The sequence below is a fragment of the Coregonus clupeaformis genome, chromosome 15 (assembly GCF_020615455.1).
Source record: "Coregonus clupeaformis isolate EN_2021a chromosome 15, ASM2061545v1, whole genome shotgun sequence".
In the NCBI taxonomy this organism is placed as follows: Eukaryota; Metazoa; Chordata; class Actinopteri; order Salmoniformes; family Salmonidae; genus Coregonus; species Coregonus clupeaformis.
In genome coordinates, this window is record NC_059206.1 from 13,551,472 (window position 1) to 13,577,360 (window position 25,889).

General features: G+C 42.1%; 2 protein-coding genes across 5 annotated transcripts in view; one reads left to right on the top strand and one right to left on the bottom strand.

Moving 5' to 3' along the window:
• The window catches only part of syk (spleen tyrosine kinase), a 118,567-nt gene that overhangs the window by 41,635 nt on the left and 51,043 nt on the right, over positions 1-25,889 (bottom strand). Inside the window, exons 1-2 of one of the 4 annotated variants that reach the window (XM_041897359.2) lie at positions 6,565-6,940; positions 1,628-1,684 (exon numbers count right to left, since the gene is read on the bottom strand). The exons of 2 other annotated variants lie outside the window; for them this stretch is intronic. The gene's annotated coding sequence lies outside the window, so the exon portion shown is untranslated. Of the gene's footprint in view, positions 1-1,627; positions 1,685-6,564; positions 6,941-25,889 lie in introns of those variants that run through there. One more of the 4 variants, XM_041897358.2, reaches the window with a different exon arrangement.
• LOC121581945 (GTP-binding protein Di-Ras2) lies at positions 5,939-10,559 on the top strand. The gene is made up of 2 exons (XM_041897361.1): positions 5,939-6,165; positions 7,543-10,559. The coding sequence occupies exon 2, from the start codon at positions 7,564-7,566 to the stop codon at positions 8,158-8,160; it is 597 nt and encodes a 198-aa protein (XP_041753295.1). The 5' UTR covers positions 5,939-6,165; positions 7,543-7,563; the 3' UTR covers positions 8,161-10,559.

A 25,889-nucleotide genomic window follows, 5' to 3' on the forward strand; every position in this document is an offset into this window, starting at 1 on the left:
GAATTTATTTCCTTCTTAATGCGTTTGAGCCAATCAGTTGTGTTGTGACAAGGTAGGTAGGGTATACAGAAGATAGCCCTATTTGGTAAAAGACAGCTCAAATAAGCAAAGAGAAACGACAGTCCATCATTACTTTAAGACATGAAGGTCAATCAATACGGAACATTTAAAGAACTTTGAAAGTTTCTTCAAGTGCAGTCGCAAAAAACTGTCAAGCACTATGATGAAACTGGCTCTCATGAGGACCGCCACAGGAATGGAAGACCCAGAGTTACCGCTGCTGCAGACGATAAGTTCATTAGAGTTACCAGCCTCAGAAATTGCAGCCCAAATAAAGGCTTCACAGAGTTCAAGTCACAGACACATCTCAACATCAACTGTTCTGAGGGGACTGTATGAATCAGGCCTTCATGGTCGAATTGCTGCAAGGAAACCTCTACTAAAGGACACCAATAAGAAGAAGAGATCTGCTTGGACCAAGAACAACCTCTCCCTCAACGTGAGCAAGAGGAGATGGTCGTGGACTACAGGAAAAGGAGGGCCGAACAGGCCCCCATTAACATTGACGGGGCTGTAGTGAAGCGGGTTGAGAGTTTCAAGTTCCTTGGTGTCCACATCACCAACAAACTATCATGGTCCAAACACACCAAGAAAGTTGTGAAGAGGGCACGACAACGCCTTGTCCCCCTTAGGAGACTGAAATGTTTTGGCATGGGTTCCCAGATCCTCAAAAGGTTCTACAGCTGCACCATCGAGAGCATCCTGACTGGTTGCATCACCGCCTGGTATGGCAACTGCTCGGCCTCCGACCGCAAGGCACTACAGAGGGTAGTGCGTACGGCCCAGTACATCACTGGGGCCAAGCTTCCTGCCATCCAGGACCTCTATACCAGGCGGTGTCAGAGGAAGGCCCAAAAAATTGTCAAAGACTCCAGTCACCCAAGTCATAGACTGTTCTCTCTGCTACCGGACGGCAAGCGGTACCGGAGCGCCAAGTCTAGGTCCAAAAGGCTCCTTAACAGCTTCTACCCCCAAGCCATAAGACTGCTGAACAATTAATAAAATGGCCACCCGGACTATTTGCATTGACCCCCCCCCCCCATGCCCCTCTGTTTTTACACTGCTGCTACTCGCTGTTTATTATCTATGCATAGTCACTTTACCCCTACCTAGATGTACATATTACCTCGACTAACCTGTACCCCTGCACATTGACTCAGTACCGGTACCCCCTGTATATAGCCTCATTGTTGTTATTTTATTGTGTTACTTAAAAAATGTTTTAAAAAATTGCGAATTTTAATAGACATTGGTGTCATATTGGCTTAGATATGATTATTGGGAGATTTGAATTTAACATTGAGCTTCAACCGATGCATATACTATTGTGGGGACGATACAATAATATACTGTATATCAATCTAATCTTAGGATGGGTTAGGGTGTGACGTGTCACAGTTCAGTGTTTCAGACCAGTGATGTGGAGACAAGAGCATCTGTTTATGGTCTGAATCACAGAGCTGAGTCCCGCTTTCACATTTCGCATTCTTTTTCATACTGTAATATATTGGTTCTCAAGACAATTCATAGAGAGCATTTGGATATCATACTCCATTTTGTCTTATACCTGGTTGTTGGTCTTCATTTGTCCAGCACTATCAGTAACATGTTGAACATGATTTACCTGTAAGAAAATACAAACATTTCAGCTACATTTCTAAATGCATTACTTTTATGTGGTGAAATGTTGGAGAGAGGTAAACTTAAACAGAAAGACCTAAAACGAGAGCACAGGAACATGTCGAAATATTACACAACCTTTTGACATTTCAGCCTAGCATGGTGAGATTTACCACAGAACGTTCTCAAAACGTTTTCAGGGCATAGTGGAAATCTTTGTTTCAGGTTGACTGAGATTGCATTGGCAGTGTCCTCTCATACACTATCACATCCACAAGCTATTGAAAGCTATTTTAGGAGAGCACTTAGCAAGTATTTTTTTGCTTCCAAAGTGATGTCACCCGACACGTGCACAAAGCACGTTTACGCCTCTTATTGCTACTGTATCTGAGGCTAGGTATAAATTGCACTTAGCCACAGATCTAGGATCAGATTACTGTGCTTTCAAACCTAATCTTCACCAGCAGGAGGAAGAAAACAATCTGACCACGTATCAGTGGATAAATGTACACTATGGAAGTTTAGTTGCTAACTGTTTTACCTCAGATTTTGGCTTAAATTTGAACTGTATGGTTTATATAAAATCTGATACAATCTTACTGCATATATTTCCTAATTTAACCACACAATCCTTTATTTTAGGCTAACAAACCTTTGCAATAAGCTTTTACTCATGGGCGTGGGGAGGTGTGACCCTCTCTGTCAAATACTGTAATTTCTGGATTAAATGTATGCAAAGGGTATTAGGGGACCCTTTTTGACTCAGGAGCATCCCCCAGAAGCAAATAATTTGTTATGTAACTTTAAGAGCAACATCTACCTAAGCCCCAATCTCAACACTGTATGTGTGTTTCTTCCTCCTTTAACTCTTATAACCAACAGGGGACAGGCTAACACAACCCAATACAGGCTCCAATGCCAGCAAAGCAGCAGAGGACAATTCATTGTTCCAGATGAGAACTGGGTTGTATTCATTAGGGTACAAAACGTAAAACGCCTTCAAACATTTTGAAACAGAAAACAAAATGTAGCATTTCTTATTTTCTAAACTTCTGGTAGTCCCTCCCTGTTTTAGTCTGTTTTCTTCTGTTTGGTGCCTAATGAACACGACCAGAGAATTGGCGCACCTTCAGTGTATAATTTGGTTTGTCTTTGTAAAACTATCAATAGATCTGTAGCGTCTAACAATATGTTGCACTGCGGGACTTTATCGGTGTTAACAATATTGTTTCCAATCTTTAACAAACCTTCCATGCATTCTACAATAATTAAAATAGGTTTCAAGGGCTTACAGTTTTTTTGGTTTTGATTGGATGAGCTACAGCTGACAAAGGTAATAGCCTATGGATAAGTGTTTCACTTGGGTTTTATTTGCTCTGCTTTGCCATATTACTATGGACAATACTCAAACAAATGAACTTCTATTGCAACAATGCATAATGATATAACAACAACTTTATATGTTAAGCACGTTCCATATATTACAGTACAAGCGCATGCATTATAACTAGGGCGGCAGGTAGCTTAGTGGTTAAGAGCGTTGTGCCAGTAACCGAAAGGTTGCTGTTTCTAATCCCCTAGGTGTAAAATCTGTCGATGTACCCTTGAGCAAGGTACTTAACCCTAATTGCTCATGTAAGTCGCTCTGGATAAGAGCGTCTGCTAAATGAGTAAAATGTAATTCCACTTTTTCATTTTCTAGCCACATATTTGCCAATTCTGAAAAGAGAGCACTTAGAAAGACCTTGTCTGAATTCTGTTTTTAGTGTCATAATATTCTTTGAAATTGCAGATGCAAAAGGAATCTCTTAGCATGTATCAATCTACAAATAGGGAATTGAAACCATACTTGATGGCAGTTTAAATATCCAAACCATGGTGATGCATACTCTCATAACCCCCTGACAACACAACAAGCTTACATCCCCTGATTAGAAAATGTAGAAGTTGTGGATGAAGTATTGAATAAAACAGGTGAGTCAAGGTGTTTAAAAAAGGCGCTATCTAGAACCTAAAAGGGTTCTTCAGCTGTCCTCATAGGAGAACCCTTTGAAGAATCAGTTTTGGTTCCAGGTAGAACCCTTTACACAGAGGGATCTACATGGAACCCAAAAGAGTTCTACCTTCAACCAAAAAGGGTTCTATCTGGAAGCAAAAATGGTTCTCCTATGGGGACAGCCGAAGAACCCTTTTGGAACCCTTTTTTCTAAGCGTGTACAAGAGTCAAAACAGTATTTTTCAACCTGTTGGCATTTTATGGTTGTGTCCCAATGGCACCCTATTCCCATAGGGCTCTGGTCAAAAGTAGTGCACTAAATAGGGAATAGGGTGCCATTTGGGATGCAAGCCTATGACACTGTTATTTCACTTCCTCTCATTTATATGCATGCACCTGGCAACCACTCTCCAGCACTACAGTGTAAACAATCAGGGCCGGCCCTAGCCTTTTGGGGGCCCTAAGCGAGATTTGGTTGGGGGGGCCCCCCATCTCGTGGCAAAACATTTCAGTGGCCCCTCTCTTGACAGCGGATATAAAACACACAAAGTTAATTTCCTGCAATTCTACCCATTTTGCCATGGGGTGGAGAGGGGTTTTTGCCGTTTTAAACACCCACTAAAGCGGAAATTCACTTTTTTACAGCTGTAAGAAGACGCCAATAGCTTACCCATGATGTTGCAAAACGATTTCTAGTCAATAAGTCACTGTTTTAGTCAAAGTATGATATAATAATATTATTTGGGGTTGAAGTGGGAAATCCAAAGTGGTAACTTTTTTTCCGTGCCAATGCCGTGCGTTTCCCCTGTGATATGACGTCTTAATACTGTTCAGTCTACGTTTCTTTTTAGGGCTGGGTTTTATTTGAATGTTACCACCCACCAGCATGGCATTGTTTGTTATTCAGAAACACCTACAAAGTTCTTCCTCTTCGCGAGTCGCGACTGAGCTGAGCCAAACAACTTTTCGCCGTAATCTGCATGTAACCGCCTGAGCCATGGAGCAAATTAAAATACAGGGTGCAAACGTACGTTTTTTATTTTTATTTATTTTTTACCAGCAAATTATCATTGTCAAGTTTCAATTATTTTTTTGCTAGTCTGTATAGAAATAAACAAATAAGATAATTTTATAAATTGTAAATTGGTAAGGTTAGCATGCTAGCTAGCTACACTGACAGCTGTCAGCGCTCTACTTGTTGCTATTTCTCCACTCCGAAGTGGAAATCACCACAACGTTCCCACCCACATTTCGTGAATAGGTATTAGCAGCTTGCGTCATTCTTCGGAGGTGGAACTTAAACGAGAAATTCCGCTATAGGACAGGAAATATGTCAAAATAGGGGCCGGACCTCTGGTGGGGGCCTTTAAAACTAAATTCCTACAATTCAACACATTTTGCCATGACTTTTGCCATGTTAATATGATAGCTGAGTGAGAATGACTAACAAAATCAAGGGGCGCCCCCTTGAGGTCAGGGCGGTCAGTATTCGGCTATGATTACTACAAGTTTAGATAGCTGGCGAGACTAACTACCAACCTAAAAATTGACATGGCTAATCGTCAGCTAATTGAGTGACTGACATAACAAGAGAACAATTGCTGATGCACAACCACATGTCGAAATTGCACCTGGTGTATTTTACTATTCTTACTCTCAATAGCAAGTTGAGACCCTGACTTAGTTCCCCAAAAGTTATTTTAAAAAGTTTTTTCAGGGGTTATGCTTATGTCACAATCTACGCTGATACAGAGCAAGGCTGCAACACAAATTACTAACCGATTATGTAGCTTATTATGTGCCTGTAGCAATACAAGCAGTTGGCTTATAATGTTGTGTACCACCTGTTCTCTATAAGAAGTGGCTTCTTCATAGAAATTAAGAACAGTCATGTATAATTGAGCGTATTAAAGTTATATAGTAATTATGCACCAGTACATTTCCATAGCATATCATCTACCTGCAAGCAGCAAAAGCCTAGTTTGCCATATTTAGTCAGAAGATTCAATGATAAAATGTATAATTTTAATAATTAATTTTACAATAAACTGTAATAATGTTCTACTGTCCAGACACCTATAGACCAACCTAGGCTGAGTTGAATAGCCAACTTGTTGATGATCAACTGTTCAGTAATAAATATGTTTAAAAACATGTGTTCTGTATGGAATAGGTGGTGATATGGATTCATGAGTCGCAAGGCTGCCCACGCAGCGGGGTTTCTTGGAGGTGTTTGTGTGTTGCAGCAGGGGAAGCAGCAAAAGCAGCGAGGTTCCACCCTACGTCACGAGGAGCAAAACCTACAGAGAGACGCAAATCTCCTCTCCTGCAAGCTGCGCATTAAATACCCGAGTCCACACACAGATGGATTTTTAGAGGCAGACCTCAATGCGGACGGAACGACATGCACTGTCTGATATTTCAATCCCTTCGATACAACATGAGATCAACAGTCTAAAGTTTCATATTTTCATCGTTTGTGTTGATACGTGAGTATTCTGTGCCAAATTATTATGTAATCTTTATGCACGCACGCATTGACATCCGCGTGTCTATTAGCTATCTACTGTTTTTCCTGTCTTAATCTAATTATTTTCGATAAAATAACATTGGTACAAAAGAGGGGATAAGGATGGTGGGCGGTGTATAGTCCATTGTTCCCACTATGCGGTAGTTTTTGACCGCATCTAATTGCCTGCATCCAGACTGCATCTTTGGCACGTCAGCGGCTCCTTGCCTTCTCAAATGAACGCGAAAAGGATGGAATTTAAAGAAGCCTACTCTGAACCAAACAGTTCTCGTTAAAAGCCATGCAGATTAAAATAATCAGCTCAAAAGTAGTATCTAGTTATTTATTCCGATATAAAAAGGAACACCATAACACTCACCTTAAGCACTGGTATGATTCAAGATGTAGATGCTATGTCAACCAGTCACTGACATGGACTCTTCCTGACCTTCTAATTTTGTAGGCTATAAAGAATGGAATTAGCTGACATTATGCTCATTGACGCCACAAACACGTTTATGTAGTGAAATAAATTAAAGCCTAAGGCTTTTGAGACTATAATGACAGTAATGTTTTCAGTTTTTCCTTCCTGTGGTGGTCTTGCATAGTCATTGACTTCCCTCTCTTTGATCCAATGAGAATGCTGAGTTAGCATATGACACTGGGTAGTTTTAGCTGGGAATCTAAAACCGTTATGGGTATGGGTGGAATTGATGGGCTCAAAAATCAAACACCTGCTTTGCACACACTTGGAAGGAATAATGGTTGTGGTTCGGCACATGCCTGTCTCCATATTTTCTCACAGGACCATCTTGATTATCCTTCCTGAATTGAATTTGTGAAGTAGTCTGTTCACTCTTAGAAAAAAATAGGAGAACAATTTTTGCTTCCAAGTGGAACCCTTTTGGACAGGGTTACATGGAACACAAAAGGGTTTTACCTGGAAGTTTTTCTTCAAAGGGTTCTCCTATGGGGACAGCCATAGATAGCACCTTTTTTTCTAAGAGCGTAATGAGGACTTGGAGTAAGGTTTACAAAAATGTCCAAGAGACCCTATCATGATGTAAAAAAAATAAAAATAAAAATAAAAATGCTGCAACAAACTGGCCCTATTTTGCTGCTTAGATGGTGTGCCTTTTCAGTTTGCTGTCTTGCCAGCCTATCTCTGGTGCATTGTTAAACTAATTCCCATTCAGGCGCATCATACTAAATCACTTTTTCATTTCTAAAAGGAGGAATTAATGGTGTACGACTAATACCAAGCACTGTAAGAAATGCAAATATTTTTTCATCAATCAAGAGAGTTTTGTTTTTGTAAACAAGAGGTTGCCTATTGTTGTCTCCTGCTCCCATACAGATCCCCAGATAAACAATCATCATGCCGGAGCAGAGCAACGACTATCGCGTGGTGGTGTTCGGCGCCGGAGGTGTGGGGAAGAGCTCCCTGGTTCTCCGCTTCGTCAAGGGGACCTTCCGCGACAGCTACATCCCCACCGTGGAGGACACGTACAGACAGGTGATTAGCTGCGACAAGAGCATCTGCACACTACAGATCACAGACACCACGGGCAGCCACCAGTTCCCCGCCATGCAGCGTCTGTCCATCTCCAAGGGCCACGCCTTCATCCTGGTCTACTCCGTCACCAGCCGCCAGTCCCTGGAGGAGCTCAAGCCCATCTACGAGCAGGTTTGTCAGATCAAGGGTGAACTGGAGACGTGTCCCATCATGCTGGTGGGCAACAAGTGTGACGAGACATCGGCGCGCGAGGTGGAGACCTCGGACGGGGAGGCCACGTCCAAGAAGTGGAAGTGCGCCTTCATGGAGACGTCGGCCAAGACCAACCACAACGTCAAGGAGCTCTTCCAGGAGCTGCTCAACCTGGAGAAGCGCAGGACTGTCAGCCTCCAGATCGATGGCAAATCAAAGCAGCAGAAACGTGCAGAGAAGCTCAAGGGCAAGTGTGTGGTCATGTGAGGTGGACATAAGGAGAAGGAGGAGGTGGAAGAGGCCCGGAAAAATCTCAAAAGGACGAAGGGCAAGGAGCGAGGGAGAAACAAGGTTTGGAGGGGGTTCGGACTCTTGCCATGGGGCAGACTGTGCAACGTAAGACACACTCTTCCAGACAAGCTAAAATACCTGGAAGTTTACACCCAACGGAAAGAGAGAAACAAGGGTATGCCTACTCCACTAAGATGTATTCAGCCTGACTCATTGTCACATCCAACAGCCAATCAAACAGAGCGGAAGAGACCCCGTGAAGAAGATTTCTCATTTTAAGCCACATACACAAAGAGACGCTTTGAATGAAATCATACTAATTCCAAGTTTGCAACCAAGGTGATTCTTTAATTTAACCTACTGCAGAATTGCACCCGTTCAAGGTCTCAACACTAATCAGCACCAGTGCTTGGCAACCTTCCCCTAACCCCCAGAGACCCCTAACCTCCACCTAAACCCCAGAGACGGACAGAGCCGAGCTAAACAGAGGCAGTCCGGGAGATGCATGGATCCCATAGCTGACATTTTAGAAACCACTAGATTTTTAAGTCTGCAAAACATTGACGGGCTGAAAAGACATTGACAAGGAGCAAAATGGTGACCTGGAAATTGATGTTTTAGAATGCAAACCAACTCATATTTTGCTCCCAATATGTTTTTATTTTATTTAAAAATGTTATTGCTATACAGGAGCAATATTCTTAGGAGCGGACGTGGCACTTGAGTTAAAGTGGGCAAGCTGTCTGGAAGGTACTTAAACACAAAATACAAATGTTGTACTCTGTTGTTTTTTATTTATATTTTTATAGTTTAGTCTTTTTTTGTGAAGGTTATATTTTCTATTTAAACTGTTCGAACCGCTGCTGAAAAGTTACAGCCAATGTATCCCCAATATCCCCAAGATAAATTATACAAACATGGATTTATTGTCAGATCTGTACCAATGATGGTGGCATGACGTGAGCTGATGATACATTTAGAAATATTTTGTTTTACTATTATTTATGGTGTTATTGCCTATTTGACAAGGAGAACTACAATTAACTACAATGGAAAAAGGCACTATAAACCTTTTTAGATTGTGTAACAAAGACTATTCCTTAGAATTGAGACTGGTTTTGATCATAGATCATAGTTGTAGATTGCGTTGCAGTCGAGTTGATATACATTGTTAGTTATCTTTTGAGATATTTTCGATAGACTTCTATCAGGGGAAATGGCAGGGGGAGATAGGAGCTTCATAGCAATATTACATAGATAAACTGTGTGATTTGTGAGGTTACTTCCTTTGGAGGTATTGGGTTGCCATTAATTTATTTCCTTGTCACCACCAGATTTATTACCATCATCATCCATTATATGCAAATGTGTATGTCTTGTGTCAATATAGTTAAAGTTTTTTAAAATTACATTTCTATAATAGGAATGATATTTTACCATAAATTGGAGGAAGTCAATTTAACATAGGAAATAAGCATAGATTCACTTTTTCAACTAATCTCAATTTCATTGCTCCTAGAAAGCATGAAGTGTAAACATCTCTGTGTCGACAAATTGTTTTACCTTTTTCAAAATAAGGTACTGTCACAAAATGGCAGTCAGAGCAAACATATAACCCTATATAGTGGTAGTTGTGGTATTGATCAGTGTGTTACGATAAAGACAGAACGAGAGTTTTAAAAAAATATTAAAATATCCCTCACACTGAAAACAAATGTTTCTAGCTGACTTTATCCATTTCAGCAGACCTGTTTCATGTAAACAAGCTGTACACATTGAACATACGTCTGTTTCATCCACTTTATTTTGGAGAACCATACTCAATATGTAACATTGTATTTTACATCATATTTATTGTTAAAACCTTTGCAGACAATTGAAATGAAAGGAATGGCATGTTTGTATATATTTTCAGTATGGCAGGTGTCGTTACTATAAGCAGTGCATTCTGGCTTCATAGTTAGCTTGTATTGTTGCACTGGCTATCTTTGTATACAGAGCAAGTGAGTAGAGAAACTGTAAGATATTGGACAAGTCAATAATATTGTTAAATCGAGCTAGATACGTTTATGCAAATAGGCTCATCCAAAGTAACTAGAGGATGACAGTTCTAATCCCTTCCTTAAGTAAATTAAGTGGATCGTCAGAGTACAGTAAAACATCATCAGTGAAGTGTTCCGTGGGTTAGGAAAGTGCTTCAAAGACCAACGCTACAAGAATTCAAGCCTATTTTCAGTCGATTTCAAAGCCAGAATTATTGAATTTCATACTTACACTGTTTTAATCAAATGCCTGTATAGACATCATGTGTGCCTACATGTTTATATTTAATTGTATATATTGAGTCACAAGAATAAAGGACATTATGCATTTAACACAGCACTTGTCCTTTTATTAACCCCTATTTGTGTACATTTTTATGTCTTGATATGAAAATGAATGTTTCATATTATCTATGAGTATGAATGGTACACTATTGGAATACTACATTGTTGACCTTAATCTCGTGGAAGCACATTTTCATTGCTAGTGGCAATATTCTACAGCTTACTGGCAGACTAAGTCAGTAAAAGAGGATAATACGTTTAAAAAAAATTGGGGCAAAAGGCATCGAAGGTGGATACCATGTCCTTTAATAATCGCTGATTCGCTGTACTGCTGAAACATGAACTGACCTAGACCATACAGTATCTATCAAAGCGACTTGACGGGGACATTCTCGTTACGTAATAGAAGTAATGGAAGCCTTTTTTTTTTCGCTCTGTAAAGTGCATCCTGGAAAATCACTCCCTCTGTTTTTTTTGTTGTTGCTTTTTTTACCTGACTCACTTGGGAAAAGTTTCACTCTTGACTTAGATTTGAGTTCATCACTGTTACTGTTCTCAAACAACCAGCATCTCAGAGTACGAGTGCTAGTCTAGGGCCATGTCGTCCCCCCTGTCCATATGATCTTATTCATTGTGATCTTAAAAGCCAAACACTGATCCTAGATCAACACTCCTACTCTGAGACGCTTTATGAAAATGGCCCACGAACCTAATGGAGATATCTCCACCCTTCTTACCGTCCTCACAAACCATATTACCAGCGGTCAGATGATGACCAACTAGCCATTTTCCTGCGTGTCCCCAATTGAAAGAGGCAGTTAATTACCGTACTGCATTTAGCCCTGGGAACAGGAGGAGAGCAGTAGACACTGAAGGGAGCAGGCAGCAGGAACAGCTGCAGTATTGCCATGGTTTTTGGTTTGGTTTGATTGTGTGTGTGTGTGTGTGTGTGTGTGTTTGTGAGTGTCTGTGTGTGTTTGTGAGTGTGTGTGTGCATGTGTGTGTGTGTTTGTGAGTGTGTGTGTGTGTGTGTGTGTGTGTGTGTTTGTGAGTGTCTGTGTGTGTGTGTTTGTGAGTGTGTGTGTGCATGTGTGTGTGTTTGTGAGTGTGTGTGTGTGTGTGTGTGTTTGTGAGTGTCTGTGTGTGTGTGTGTTTGTGAGTGTGTGTGTGCATGTGTGTGTGTTTGTGAGTGTGTGTGTGCATGTGTGTGTGTTTGTGAGTGTGTGTGTGTGTGTTTGTGAGTGTGTGCATGTGTGTGTGTGTTTGTGAGTGTTTGTGAGTGTGTGTGTGTGTGTGTGTGTGTGTTTGTGAGTGTGTGTGCTTGTGTGTGTTTGTGAGTGTGTGTGTGCATGTGTGTGTGTGTTTGTGAGTGTGTGTGTGCATGTGTGTGTGTTTGTGAGTGTGTGTGTGTGTGTTTGTGAGTGTGTGCATGTGTGTGTGTGTTTGTGAGTGTTTGTGAGTGTGTGTGTGTGTGTGTGTGTGTGTTTGTGAGTGTGTGTGCTTGTGTGTGTGTGTTTGTGAGTGTCTGTGTGTGTGTGTTTGTGAGTGTGTGTGTGCATGTGTGTGTGTTTGTGAGTGTGTGTGTGTGCATGTGTGTGTTTGTGAGTGTGTGTGTGTGTGTTTGTGAGTGTGTGCATGTGTGTGTGTGTTTGTGAGTGTTTGTGAGTGTGTGTGTGTGTGTGTGTGTGTGTTTGTGAGTGTGTGTGCTTGTGTGTGTTTGTGAGTGTGTGTGTGCATGTGTGTGTGTGTTTGTGAGTGTGTGTGTGCATGTGTGTGTGTGTGTGTGTGTGTGTGTGTGTGTGTGTGTGTGTGTGTGTGTGTGTGTGTGTGTAATCAGAGAGCGAGGCTCATTACGGCAATGTGAAGTGCCTATGAGGACATAATGGAACACCTGCCAGCACCAAGTGCTTATGCCTGTATTGTGGTGGCCACTTGGCAGGCAGAATGGGACACTTTATGATGGGGAAATGCTAATGCTATGCTAACCCTCTCAGATGGCTCAATATAGGCTATTTCCTGCAGTATGGTACGTTCTCAGTGTGTCCCGATGAAGGGAGAGGAACGAGTGTCTAATACCGATTCAGAGGTGAAGGTTTTCTATCTGCTTTTGCAAGCCCTTGAAAAGGAATTGAATTGAACAGCCTTACGAAATGGTTCAATTCAGAGTCATTCCAACGTACAACTAACAGAAAAGCCTTGGTTTAAAACATGCTGTTGCTCAATGCAAGTTCTATGTATGGTGTTATACTATCTGAAAGTGTCCATCTAAAACGGAATACATCACTTCAACATCTCAGCTGTTCAAATCAACTCAGGTACACTGACTCGCAATGATTTAATTGTTGTTGCGTGATCATTTCCTGCCCATGTCTGCATTCAATTCTACATCAATGACTAGGCCCTCATGGTGATCAGCATTCAAACAACAGTCTGGTGTCTAGTGTTTCAAACAACAGTCTGGTGTCTAGTGTCTCAAACAGTCTGGTGTCTAGTGTCTCAAACAGTTTGGTGTCTAGTGTTTCAACAGTCTGGTGTCTAGTGTCTCAAACAGTCTGGTGCCTAGTGTCTCAAACAGTCTGGTGTCTAGTGTCTCAAACAGTCTGGTGTCTAGTGTCTCAAACAGTCTGGTGCCTAGTGTCTCAAACAGACTGGTGTCTAGTGTCTCAAACAGTCTGGTGTCTAGTGTCTCCAACAGTCTGGTGTCTAGTGTCTCAAACAGTCTGGTGTCTAGTGTCTCCAACAGTTTGGTGTCTAGTGTTTCAACAGTCTGGTGTCTAGTGTCTCAAACAGTCTGGTGTCTAGTGTCTCAAACAGTCTGGTGTCTAGTGTCTCAAACAGACTGGTGTCTAGTGTCTCAAACAGTCTGGTGTCTAGTGTCTCAAACAGCTTGGTGTCTAGTGACTCAAACAGTCTGGTGCCTAGTGTCTCAAACAGACTGGTGTCTAGTGTCTCAAACAGCTTGGTGTCTAGTGACTCAAACAGTCTGGTGCCTAGTGTCTCAAACAGACTAGTGTCTAGTGTCTCAAACAGACTGGTGTCTAGTGTCTCAAACAGTCTGGTGTCTAGTGTCTCAAACAGTCTGGTGTCTAGTGTCTCCAACAGTCTGGTGTCTAGTGTCTCCAACAGTCTGGTGTCTAGTGTCTCAAACAGTCTGGTGTCTAGTGTCTCCAACAGTCTGGTGTCTAGTGTCTCAAACAGTCTGGTGTCTAGTGTCTCCAACAGTTTGGTGTCTAGTGTTTCAACAGTCTGGTGTCTAGTGTCTCAAACAGTCTGGTGTCTAGTGTCTCAAACAGTCTGGTGTCTAGTGTCTCAAACAGACTGGTGTCTAGTGTCTCAAACAACAATCTGGTGTCTAGTGTCTCAAACAGTCTGGTGTCTACTGTCTCAAACAACTGTCTGGTGTCTAGTGTCTCAAACAACAATCTGGTGTCTAGTGTCTCAAACAACAATCTGGTGCCTAGTGTCTCAAACAACTGTCTGGTGTCTAGTGTCTCAAACAGTCTGGTGTCTAGTGTCTCAAACAGTCTGGTGTCTAGTGTCTCAAACAACAGTCTGGTGTCTAGTGTCTCAAACAACAATCTGGTGTCTAGTGTCTCAAACAACAATCTGGTGTCTAGTGTCTCAAACAACAATCTGGTGCCTAGTGTCTCAAACAACAGTCTGGTGCCTAGTGTCTCAAACAGACTGGTGCCTAGTGTCTCAAACAGACTGGTGTCTAGTGTCTCAAACAGTCTGGTGTCTAGTGTCTCAAACAACAATCTGGTGCCTAGTGTCTCAAACAGTCTGGTGCCTAGTGTCTCAAACAACAGTCTGGTGTCTAGTGTCTCAAACAACAATATGGTGCCTAGTGTCTCAAACAGTCTGGTGCCTAGTGTCTCAAACAACAGTCTGGTGTCTAGTGTCTCAAACAACAATATGGTGCCTAGTGTCTCAAACAGCTTGGTGTCTAGTGTCTCAAACAGTCTGGTGTCTAGTGTCTCAAACAGTCTGGTGTCTATTGTCTCAAACAGACTAGTGCCTAGTGTCTCAAACAACAGTCTGGTGTCTAGTGTCTCAAACAACAGTCTGGTGTTTAGTGTCTCAAACAGTCTGGTGTCTAGTGTCTCAAACAATCTGGTGCCTAGTGTCTCAAACTGTCTGGTGTCTAGTGTCTCAAACAACAGTCTGGTGTATAGTGTCTCAAACAGACTGGTGTCTAGTCTCTCAAACAACAGTCTGGTGTCTAGTTTATCAAACAGTCTGGTGTCTATTGTCTCAAAAAGTCTGGTGCCTAGTGTCTCAAACAGACTGGTGTCTAGTGTCTCAAACAGTCTGGTGTCTAGTGTCTCAAACAACAGTCTGGTGTCTAGTGTCTCAAACAGTCTGGTGTCTAGTGTCTCAAACAGACTGGTGTCTAGTGTCTCAAACAACTGTCTGGTGTCTAGTGTCTCAAACAACAATCTGGTGTCTAGTGTCTCAAACAGGCTGGTGTCTAGTGTCTTAAACAGGCTGGTGTCTAGTGTCTTAAACAGGCTGGTGTCTAGTGTCTCAAACAGACTGGTGTCTAGTGTCTCAAACAGTCTGGTGTCTAGTGTCTCAAACAGACTGGTGCCTAGTGTCTCAAACAGACTGGTGTCTATTGTCTCAAACAGTCAGGTGTCTATTGTCTCAAAAAACAGTCTGGGTCTAGTGTCTCAAACAGACTGGTGTCTAGTGTCTCAAACAGTCTGGTGTCTAGTGTCTCAAACAGACTGGTGCCTAGTGTCTCAAACAGACTGGTGTCTAGTGTCTCAAACAAAAGTCTGGTGTCTAGTGTCTCAAACAGTCTGGTGCCTAGTGTCTCAAACAGTCTGGTGTCTAGTGTCTCAAACCGTCTGGTGCCTAGTGTCAAACAACAGTCTGGTGTCTAGTGTCTCAAACAGACTGGTGTCTAGTGTCTCAAACAACAGTCTGGTGTCTAGTGTCTCAAACAACAATCTGGTGCCTAGTGTCTCAAACAGCTTGGTGTCTAGTGTCTCAAACAACAATCTGGTGTCTAGTGTCTCAAACAACAATCTGGTGTCTAGTGTCTCAAACAATCTGGTGCCTAGTGTCTCAAACAACTGTCTGGTGTCTAGTGTCTCAAACAGTCTGGTGTCTAGTGTCTCAAACAGTCTGGTGTCTAGTGTCTCAAACAGACTGGTGTCTAGTGTCTCAAACAACAATCTGGTGTCTAGTGTCTCAAACAGTCTGGTGTCTACTGTCTCAAACAACTGTCTGGTGTCTAGTGTCTCAAACAACAATCTGGTGTCTAGTGTCTCAAACAACAATCTGGTGCCTAGTGTCTCAAACAACTGTCTGGTGTCTAGTGTCTCAAACAGTCTGGTGTCTAGTGTCTCAAACAGTCTGGTGTCTAGTGTCTCAAACAACAGTCTGGTGTCTAGTGTCTCAAACAACAATCTGGTGTCTAGTGTCTCAAACAACAATCTGGTGTCTAGTGTCTCAAACAACAATCTGGTGCCTAGTGTCTCAAACAACAGTCTGGTGCCTAGTGTCTCAAACAGACTGGTGCCTAGTGTCTCAAACAGACTGGTGTCTAGTGTCTCAAACAGTCTGGTGTCTAGTGTCTCAAACTGTCTGGTGTCTAGTGTCTCAAACAGACTGGTGTCTAGTGTCTCAAACAACAGTCTGGTGTCTAGTGTCTCAAACAGTCTGGTGCCTAGTGTCTCAAACAGTCTGGTGTCTAGTGTCTCAAACAGACTGGTGTCTAGTGTCGTCTCAAACAACTGTCTGGTGTCTAGTGTCTCAAACAACAGTATGGTGTCTAGTGTCTCAAACAGTCTGGTGTCTAGTGTCTCAAACAGACTGGTGTCTAGTGTCTCAAACAACTGTCTGGTGTCTAGTGTCTCAAACAGTCTGGTGTCTAGTGTCTCAAACAGTCTGCTGCCTAGTGTCTCATACAACAGTCTGGTGTCTAGTGTCTCAAGTGTCAGTGATGTATATCTCCAGATGCTTGTCTGGCCACTCGGGTATGTCAAAGCAATGAGACGAGCGTTTGATAATTTTTTGCCTTTCTTCACTCACTCCATTTAATTTGATTTGAATAATTCAAGGCAGAGACTGTTTCCCCCATGGTTGCATAAGTAGATGACTGTGCCAGTGCACACTGAATGATAAGCCTGGGTGTATTGACCTTCAGTGATTGTGTATGAAGGTGAGATTTATTTTTGCTATATTTACTCGTTCTCCTGGGGAGTACATAAACTTCCTGCTATCAAAATGTCCTCTACGCTTTTTTTGTGTGTCAAGGACAACGTTTTTTTATCAGGAAGTTTTTATTGCTTTTGATGTTGGCTCTAAAAAGCAGGAGGTTTTTTCTTTGTGAAGCTGTTGAGGGTTTAGTTTGAAATACATTTCAGCTGATTGATGATACATTTTCTCATTAATCCTAAACTTATCGTAGGTGAGTTGAGTTGTGTACCTGCAATGCAAATAATCCTTCAAAATACATTTGAATGACTTTTATTTTAATAAAAATATTTGGGGGAATACTTTAATTTTCATCTTTATTTAACATAAAATTGATTGAGGTTAAAAACCTATTTTCCAAGGAGACCTGGCAATATATAGAAGGAGAATACATCATAAAATACAGTGTACATGGCATCAATTATCTTAGCATATGGCTGAGATGAGATCAGATTGCCAAACAACCCTGTTGTTCACAGAGGATGAGCTGTGAGCTCTGACATCCCAGCCATAGCGCTGGGCTGACATTGCTATGGCTAATTTCTGAATCCTGCCCACTCTGTCTGTTGCACAGGCAACGCTAGCTAGCTAGCAAGCTCACAGGCGTACAAGGCCGACAGTGGGACCAAGGGGGAGGCCAAACACAGATGGAGATTAAGAATGACCACGGAGACCAGTGTGTCCATGCTTCTGGCAGGAAGTCATTGGGTAATGTTAGTGGGAGGAGGTGGTGGTCACTGGTCACACACACAAACAGAGCGAGAAGGCTAAGAGCTTCCCATGCAGCTAGTTGGCAGATGGTCTCAACGTGTTATTGCCTTTCTCGGAGCCTCAGAGAAACAGAGACACAGCTAATAGATAAAAGCTAGCCACACAACTAGTCGGCAGATGGTCTAGGAATTTATAATATTTATTTGACTCTCGTCCTATATTCTCTTTGCTGAAAAGAGGAATAATTACTACAAGGGAACCTTGTATTGGCCCTGTCTGACAGTCAGATCCTCTCCTTTGTGTGATGTGAAACAGCTTGAATCTATGCTCATCGCACAGGGAGCTGGTTTACTGCTGGGTTACTGCAATCTAGTGCATCTCTGTAATTCCATCCACAAAGTAAAGCGATATTTCTCAAACGCTTTAAAAAGATTTGGCAGGGGATTGAACCCCCCCCCATTCCTGTGTTAGGACTAAAACAGAAATAGAGCAAAGAGCCTGTGAGGATCTTCCTCGTTAACTTTTTAATCAGCCGACAGAATGCAATTCCCACAACAAAAATACAACATTTTGTTTTACTTCTTAAAAGGTGCAATTTAATACACTTTAAGCAATTCACTTATGTAGTAACCACATTGATACAGTACAACCTCTTTACCCATCTGAAGTGGACATTGCCTTTCAATGAGATGCATATTGTGGGTGGCATATTGATCGGCTTTTGAGTTTAAAGACGAATACTAGTCTTTCTGTGGATGTGGCATGAGTATGTGGGAGAGGTTTAATTTTTTCACTCTTTACTTTAAGCTGGCTACCATCTCACATTCTACTTTAAGCCTCTGAAGAAACCCAAGGGGATAGCAGCAGTAAGTTGTGTGAGCGGTAAGCTTTAATCTCAGTCTAAGTACAAGCAAAGTGCTGGCACTAACAACATGTAACAAATACATATCCATGACTAAAATGGATAAAACCACACCGTTTTTATACAGTATGTCCTACGGTACAAGCATAACAACTCTTCAAGCTCCCCCAAGGACTACTGGGTATATCTGTCCAGTCTTTTGCAGACAGCTACAGGTATTTGGAGAACAGAAAAATAAATCACCTGTTGTTCTCTCAAACCTTTTCCCAGTTCATGTCTGAAACCTTGTTCAGGTTCTCTCATATGGCTCATCATTGATTGGTCAATAAGTCCTACTGGACTAGAAATGTAGCTCTATAGCTCAGCTTTTTATTTGCATTTTTTTAAACATTTTTAGTCATTTTAGCAGAACGCTCTTATCCAGAGCGACTTACAGTTTAGTGAGTGCATAAATTTTGGCAGACTGTGAGCATGCTTCACTGTCAATAAGCAGTGGTTTTAACTGAGAGATAAGTGAATTTTGATTGAACTTGTGCCGAGGATCGACTGTTGGGGCTGTGGGGGGCCGTGGGAGTCATTATCTATTTATTTCTCTCTAGTCTCGTTGCCCTTTTAAATGTTGAACACAGGAGACCTCTAAAATGGCTTGCATGGGATATTAACTTAAGGAAGGAACTCTTCAGTGGGATATTTATATATTTGCCATCTACAGCAGCAACCCAGCAGGTTCTGGGCTTTGGCCTTGGGGCTGAAAAAATGCACATACACCGCGCCCCCTCCACAAATAAACTCATCACTGGCCTCCGTGTGTATTCCAAACCCCTGTCCTAACTGCTTCTGGTCAGCTCAGATAAAGATGGGGTCAGAACGAAAGTCTCTGGCTTTAGAACAACATAGACAGGGAACACAATGGATTCCTGTCAAAGCAACTGACATCCCTGCCCGCTCGATTGCATCACTCTTTCATTGCCACAGCAACATCGATGGCAAGGTGATATTTTTTTCTGGTGTGAATCACGTTGTGGCGTACTGTATGAGCATGGCTGACACAAAATGTGTACCTGCTCTCTCAGATCACCGGGTATCGACACTACAGACCGCAATTTAAAATGACACCCGTCCATTCAGAAAGGCATTAATTTCATGAAAATTGAGTTAATATTATTAAAAATTACAGACCTCTACATGCTTTGTAAGTAGGAAAACCTGCAAAATCGGCAGTGTATCAAATACTTGTTCTCCCCACTGTATATACCGTTACGTTAGGCTATATTATGAATGAAAAATATTGCTTGTACAATATCATATGAATTAGAGGACTTATAGTATCAGTATCATACGTCTTACACGGTCGTACAATATCATACGAATTTGATGATAAACCTCGCGAACGTATAGTTTTACACGTCTTTCTCTGAGACCAGGCTGCTTGTTGCGCAGTAACAACAGAGGAGAGTTACACAGCATAATTTACGTTACTGGTTAGGAGAACTAACGACAAAGGTTAGGAGAATTTACGTAAAAGGTTAGGAGAACTAACAACAAAGGTTAGGAGAATGTACGTAGCAGGTTAGGTGAATTAGATTAAAAGTTAGGAAAAGGGTTAGAGGAAGGTTTAGTTAAAATGTTACAGTTGTTTCCCTGACGCGACCTGAACACGCGACCTTTGGATTGCTAGACAGTCGTGGTGCACGAATGTACGCAAAATAACCTTCGTCTGTACAGTGAGTCCAGTCTGGAAAGCAATGTCCACCCGTAGTAGCCTACATGAATAGCCCATTCATAAAACTACTGTAAATCGGATATATTATAGCTAGCTATATACCTAGATTTCTTTCCACAGTAAACTCGAAACATTAGACAAATGATTTGTCGCTATACAGTAAAGCGTTTTCTCTTCACAGTGTTTATTTCCTGATTGCCCTGCCATTCCCTCCCACTCATAATGTTTCTTTCTCTACCTGCCTTATTCTCTCTCTCCCTCGCTCTTTCTATTCCCTGAGTGGATGCAATAATGATGATACATCCAAGAACTCCTGGCGCCCCTGTGAGAGAGAGAGAGAGAGAGAGAGAGAGAGAGAGAGAGAGAGAGAGAGAGAGAGAGAGAGAGAGAGAGAGAGAGAGAGAGAGAGACAGAGAGAGAGAGAGAGAGAGAGAGAGAGAGAGAGAGAGAGAGAGAGAGAGAGAGAGAGAGAGACAGAGAGAGAGAGAGAGAGAGAGAGAGAGCGAGAGAGAGAGAGACAGAGAGAGAGACAGAGAGACAGAGAGACGAGAGAGAGAGAGAGAGAGAGAGAGAGAGAGAGAGAGAGAGAGAGACAGGGGGGTTTGGTTGTCATGGGGATGTCAGCGAATGGAGACGACCGGCTACATCGTCACTCGTACTGTTTGCATCGGCTTCACTTGGAACCGGCGAATGGAGAGGTAATGCCACGCGGATTGCTCCCGGATTGTCTTTTATAACATGTTTTGCCTTTCATTACCATTTTCATGAGCACCTATTTAGAGGGTAAATGACCCTTATCTCTCAGTGTGAGACTGAATAAATTCAAATTTGGTTGTAATGGCAGACTCGGGTTTCTCGTCGGGTGGTTGTGGCTTTCATAAACAGAGCTGGCCATACAACACATTCTGTCCTCTGGTGGTTATGACTTGTTGAACATGTCTCTCGAATCGTTAGAGATTAATTCATGATTGCATTAGCAATCACATCTATGAATCTATACATTTTCTCTGATTTCTCTATAGCCCGACAGTGTATATTTTGTCTCATATTTTGTCTCATTTTTGTCATGTGACAAAACTGTTATCACAATCTTTTTAAAAACATAGTATTCTTTCTTTGTTTTCAGTAGGGTGAATTCAGAAAAAGTGGGACTTCATATAAACTGGGACAGCTTAATGCTGATATGTTTATTTCTTGGTCTGATAAGTGAAAATCAAAACTATTGTTACTAAGCCACATTATCAAAATCACATCCCTTCATAGAGGGGGGCATTGCAAGCTTCAAACAGGAAGCTCACCCCGCGAAGCACACGGTAAAGGACGAGATCCTTTTAATGCGTAAATTCAGATAGCCACGTTTGCTAGCCATGCATTGCAGAGTATTTGAATAAAGTTCAGCTTATTGCAACTTTGGTCCCGCTCTGTTCATGTCCTTTGCCCATGCTAGCATCGCCCAATGGTCGCCCCACCCACTTCATTTTCTTCATCGAAAATGAATGGGCTTCCGTTGTTTCATTAAGTGATAATGCCCGAGAAGCCGGTGTTTGGAGGATATATTGGCACGGGTGTTGTTAGGCCCGAGACGAAGTCCAGGGCCGGCAAACCATGCCAATATATCCTCCAAACACCGGCTTCTCGGGCATTATCACTTAATGAAACAACGGAAGCCCATTCAATCATTCGAGGGCATTCTCACTTTTATACAATGGGTTACCAACATATTCAAATAATGATTGACATACAGTACCAGCCAAACGTTTGGACACACCTACTCATTCAAGGGTTTTTCTTTATTTGTAATATTTTCTACAAGGTGCAGCGTGAAAAGCGTACATGTTTATTAACTCAAATGAACATACAACAAGACAAGAAAACAACGTAATGTGAAGTCCAACGGGCTATACACACACCGGCCTGACAGAAACAAGATCCCACAATACACAGCAGGCAACATGGCTGCCTAAGGATGATCCCCAATCAGAGACAATGAGCGACAGCTGCCTCTGATTGGGAATCACACCCGGCCAAACATAGAAATAGAACAACTAGAACTTAAACATAGAAAATACAACATAGATTTCCACACCCTGACTCAACAAACAAGAGTTACATACGTCAGGGCGTGACACTGATGCAGCACTCCATCAATCTCCTTCTTGGTAAAATAGCCCTTACACAGCCTGGAGGTGTGTTGGGTCATTGTCCTGTTGAAAAACAAATGATAGTCCCACTAAGCCCAAATCAGATGGGATGGCGTATCACTGCAGAATGCTGTGGTAGCCATGCTTGTTAAGTGTGCCTTCAATTCTAAATAAATCACAGACAGTGTCACCAGCAAAGCACCCCCACACCATAACACCTCCTCCTCCATGCTTTATGGTGGGAAATATAATGCCGGAGATCATCCGTTCAACCACACCGCGTCTCACAAAGACACGCCGGTTGGAACCAAAAATCTCCAATTTGGACTCCAGACCAAAGGACAAATTTCCACCGGTCTAATGTCCGTTGCTCGTGTTTCTTGGCCCAAGCAAATCTCTTCTTCTTATTGGTGTCCTTTAGTAGTGGTTTCTTTGCAGCAATTCGACCATGAAGCCCTGACACAGTCTCCTCTGAACAGTTGATGTTGAGATGTGTCTGTTACTTGAACTCTGTGAAGCATTTATTTGGGCTGCAACTTCTGAGGCTGGTAACTCTAATGAACTTGTCCTCTACAGCAGAGGTAACTTTGGGTCTTCCGTTCCTGTGGCGGTCCTCATGAGAGCCAGTTTCATCATAGCGCTTGATCCTTCCACAAGATATAGTCCCGACACAAATCTAGGGTTGCTACCCAAGCCGGCTGGTCGTTCGTTCTATCGGTTCGGTTGCTAGAGACGCGACCTAGTCGTTCAGTCTTTTTGTTCTGTATCTATGGACGCGACCCAGTTGTTTGTTTCAAATGTTCCATTGCCATACTGTCTGGCAACGTTCTTACCCCTTGCTTGCTAGCTAGCCATCTACGACTAACTTACAGTCATGTCAAAAAATGCAGCCAGAATAACAGCAAAGTAGCCGCATTTGCAGTTGTTTAAGCTATTTTCTAGTGACATTTATTTAGATACATCCATAATATTGAGCAAATGAGGCGCTATTTCACCTGGCATAGAAAATGTGCTCACTTGTCAGGACACTGTTGTTCAGAGGAGCTAGCCAACAACACAGCTAACACAATCACTTCAAACTGAAGCTGGAAAGACTGCAAACTAGCTGCACATCGTTTCGTTTGACCTTTTTTCAATTGACATTTCTTTGTATATATCCATTAAAATTATGCCAGCTGATTCATGATTTCGACTGGCTGAGAAACACTGCCTGCCTGTCTGTCTCGTCCCGACTCCCGACACGTTCATTACTATGGGACAGCTGGAGATCGAATTTGAATATTGAAACAATGTTGCAAATGTCGGAAAGACAGACAGCAATATTTATACAAATCTCTGCTGTTGAAAACGAAATGTTAGTCTAAAAGAAATGTGAGATAATGTCTAGATGCTTTTTATAGTGGAGATCAAGTTTATAAATTGCCTGGCTGGGCTGATGAGACAGTGGATTGCGCAGTCAGATGGAACAGGGTAAACATGCATTTTAACGTCATAGATTTAGCCAGTCGTAACTTGCGGAATAGACACCGGCTGGAATGCGGTCTTAACCAATCAGCATTCAGGATTAGACCCACCCGTTGTATAATTGCCCACAACTTGCTATGTGGATCTCTTGTGTAAGATCTGTGACCACTGCTGCGTTCATATGCTATCGGAGTTATCGGAAGCTCCTAGTTCCCAGTGGGAGATTTCACTTGAATGACCCTAACACATTCATGTTAGACTTACGGCTTCCCACTTCCCAGTTTCCCATTTCCCACAAGCACATGAAGCCACCCTTCACTTTTTTTCTGTTTTGATGTTAAAACTGTCATCAATAATGCCCTGTGCCAAATCGTGATGTAAATGTGCATCAAAATTACAAATTAAAAGTCGCCAATATTATGTTTACATTTTGTAATTCTGTCTTTTTTTTTTAGTTGTCCTGCTTTACCAACCATAGCTAGCTAAAGTGGGACAGCATGGAGTAGCTAAAGTGGGACAGTCTTATAGGCTTCCAATGGAGGAAAGACATCCAGTTTACATTAGGGACCCCCTGTACTTAGATTAAGTAGGACTCTGCTTCTTGTAGTACTGTTATCCTGTTTAAATGACATGTATTCCAGAGTACAACGGTACCAGACAGAACTATAGTCGGGTGATTCAGAAAGAAATTGACACTTTTCGCATTTCCGTCTTCTGTAACCTCTTTCGACATCTATGCAACATATTATCCTAACACGTGATACATTTCTGATACATTTATTATCAAGATGATAATATAACAACAAAGTGCGAATTTAATTGCCATCAGGGTACAATTAGGACTATAATAATGGTGTCCCAGTTTATCTAACCTGATGTCCCAGTTTACCAAACGTGAACTGAAAATATGGTTTTGGCTCAGTGTGTGTGTGTAATGCCTCCTGTGACTATCATATCATCATTTGTCCTTTTTGTGTGACTCCCGAGTGGCGCAGTGGTCTAAGGCACTGCATCGCAGTGCTAGCTGTGCCTCTAGAGATCCTGGTTCGAGTCCAGGCTCTGTCGCAGCCGGCCGAGACCGGGAGACCCATGGGCGGCGCACAATTGGTCCAAGGTAGGGGAGGGTTTGGCCGGCAGGGATGTGGGTTCGTTTCCCACGGGGGGCCAGTGTGATAAAAAAACAAAACATGTATGCACTCACTAACTGTAAGTCGCTCTGGATAAGAGTGTCTGCTAAAATGTAAATGAAACATCTTGAGTATTTCAGAAATGTATCATGTGTTGGATAGATGTCGAAAGAGGTTACAGAAGATAGAAATGCAAAAAGTGTCCCACTTTTTCTGAATTCACCCTACATTTTATATATTGTATGTATCCGCAGTAACCTGGAGGTGTGGTAGGCTAATTCAGTAAGAGTAGTTTTGACATATGGCCAATTACACTGCTCGCTCTGTTTTTTTTTTGTGTGTTGCCAACGCCCCTCTAACGTTGCCTTGCCCTGAGAGAACTCTTTCATATCTAATTGTGCCCGTTCATAGAGATACAGTGGGGAGAACAAGTATTTGATACACTGCCGATTTTGCAGGTTTTCCTACTTACAAAGCATGTAAAGGTCTGTAATTTTTATCATAGGTACACTTCAACTGTGAGAGACGGAATCTAAAACAAAAATCCAGAAAATCACATTGTATGATTTTTAAGTAATTAATTTGCATTTTATTGCATGACATAAGTATTTGATCACCTACCAACCAGTAAGAATTCCGGCTCTCACAGACCTGTTAATTTTTCTTTAAGAAGCCCTCCTGTTCTCCACTCATTATGGGCGGCAGGTAGCTTAGTGGTTAAGAGCGTTGTGCCAGTAACCGAAAGGTCACTGGTTCTAATCCCTGAGCCGACTAGGTGAAAAATCTGTCGATGTGCCCTTGAGCAAGGCCCTTCGCCCTAATTGCTCCTGTAAGTCGCTCTGGATAAGAGCGTCTGCTAAATGACAAAAATAAATAATAAATAAAATTACCTGTATTAACGGCACCTGTTTCAACTCTTTACCTGTATAAAAGACACCTGTCCACACACTCAATCAAACAGACTCCAACCTCTCCACAATGGCCAAGACCAGAGAGCTGTGTAAGGAATTGTAGACCTGCACAAGGCTGGGATGGGCTACAGGACAATAGGCAAGCAGTTTGGTGAGAAGGCAACAACTGTTGGTGCAATTATTAGAAAATGGAAGAAGTTCAAGATGACGGTCAATCACCCTCGGTCTGGGG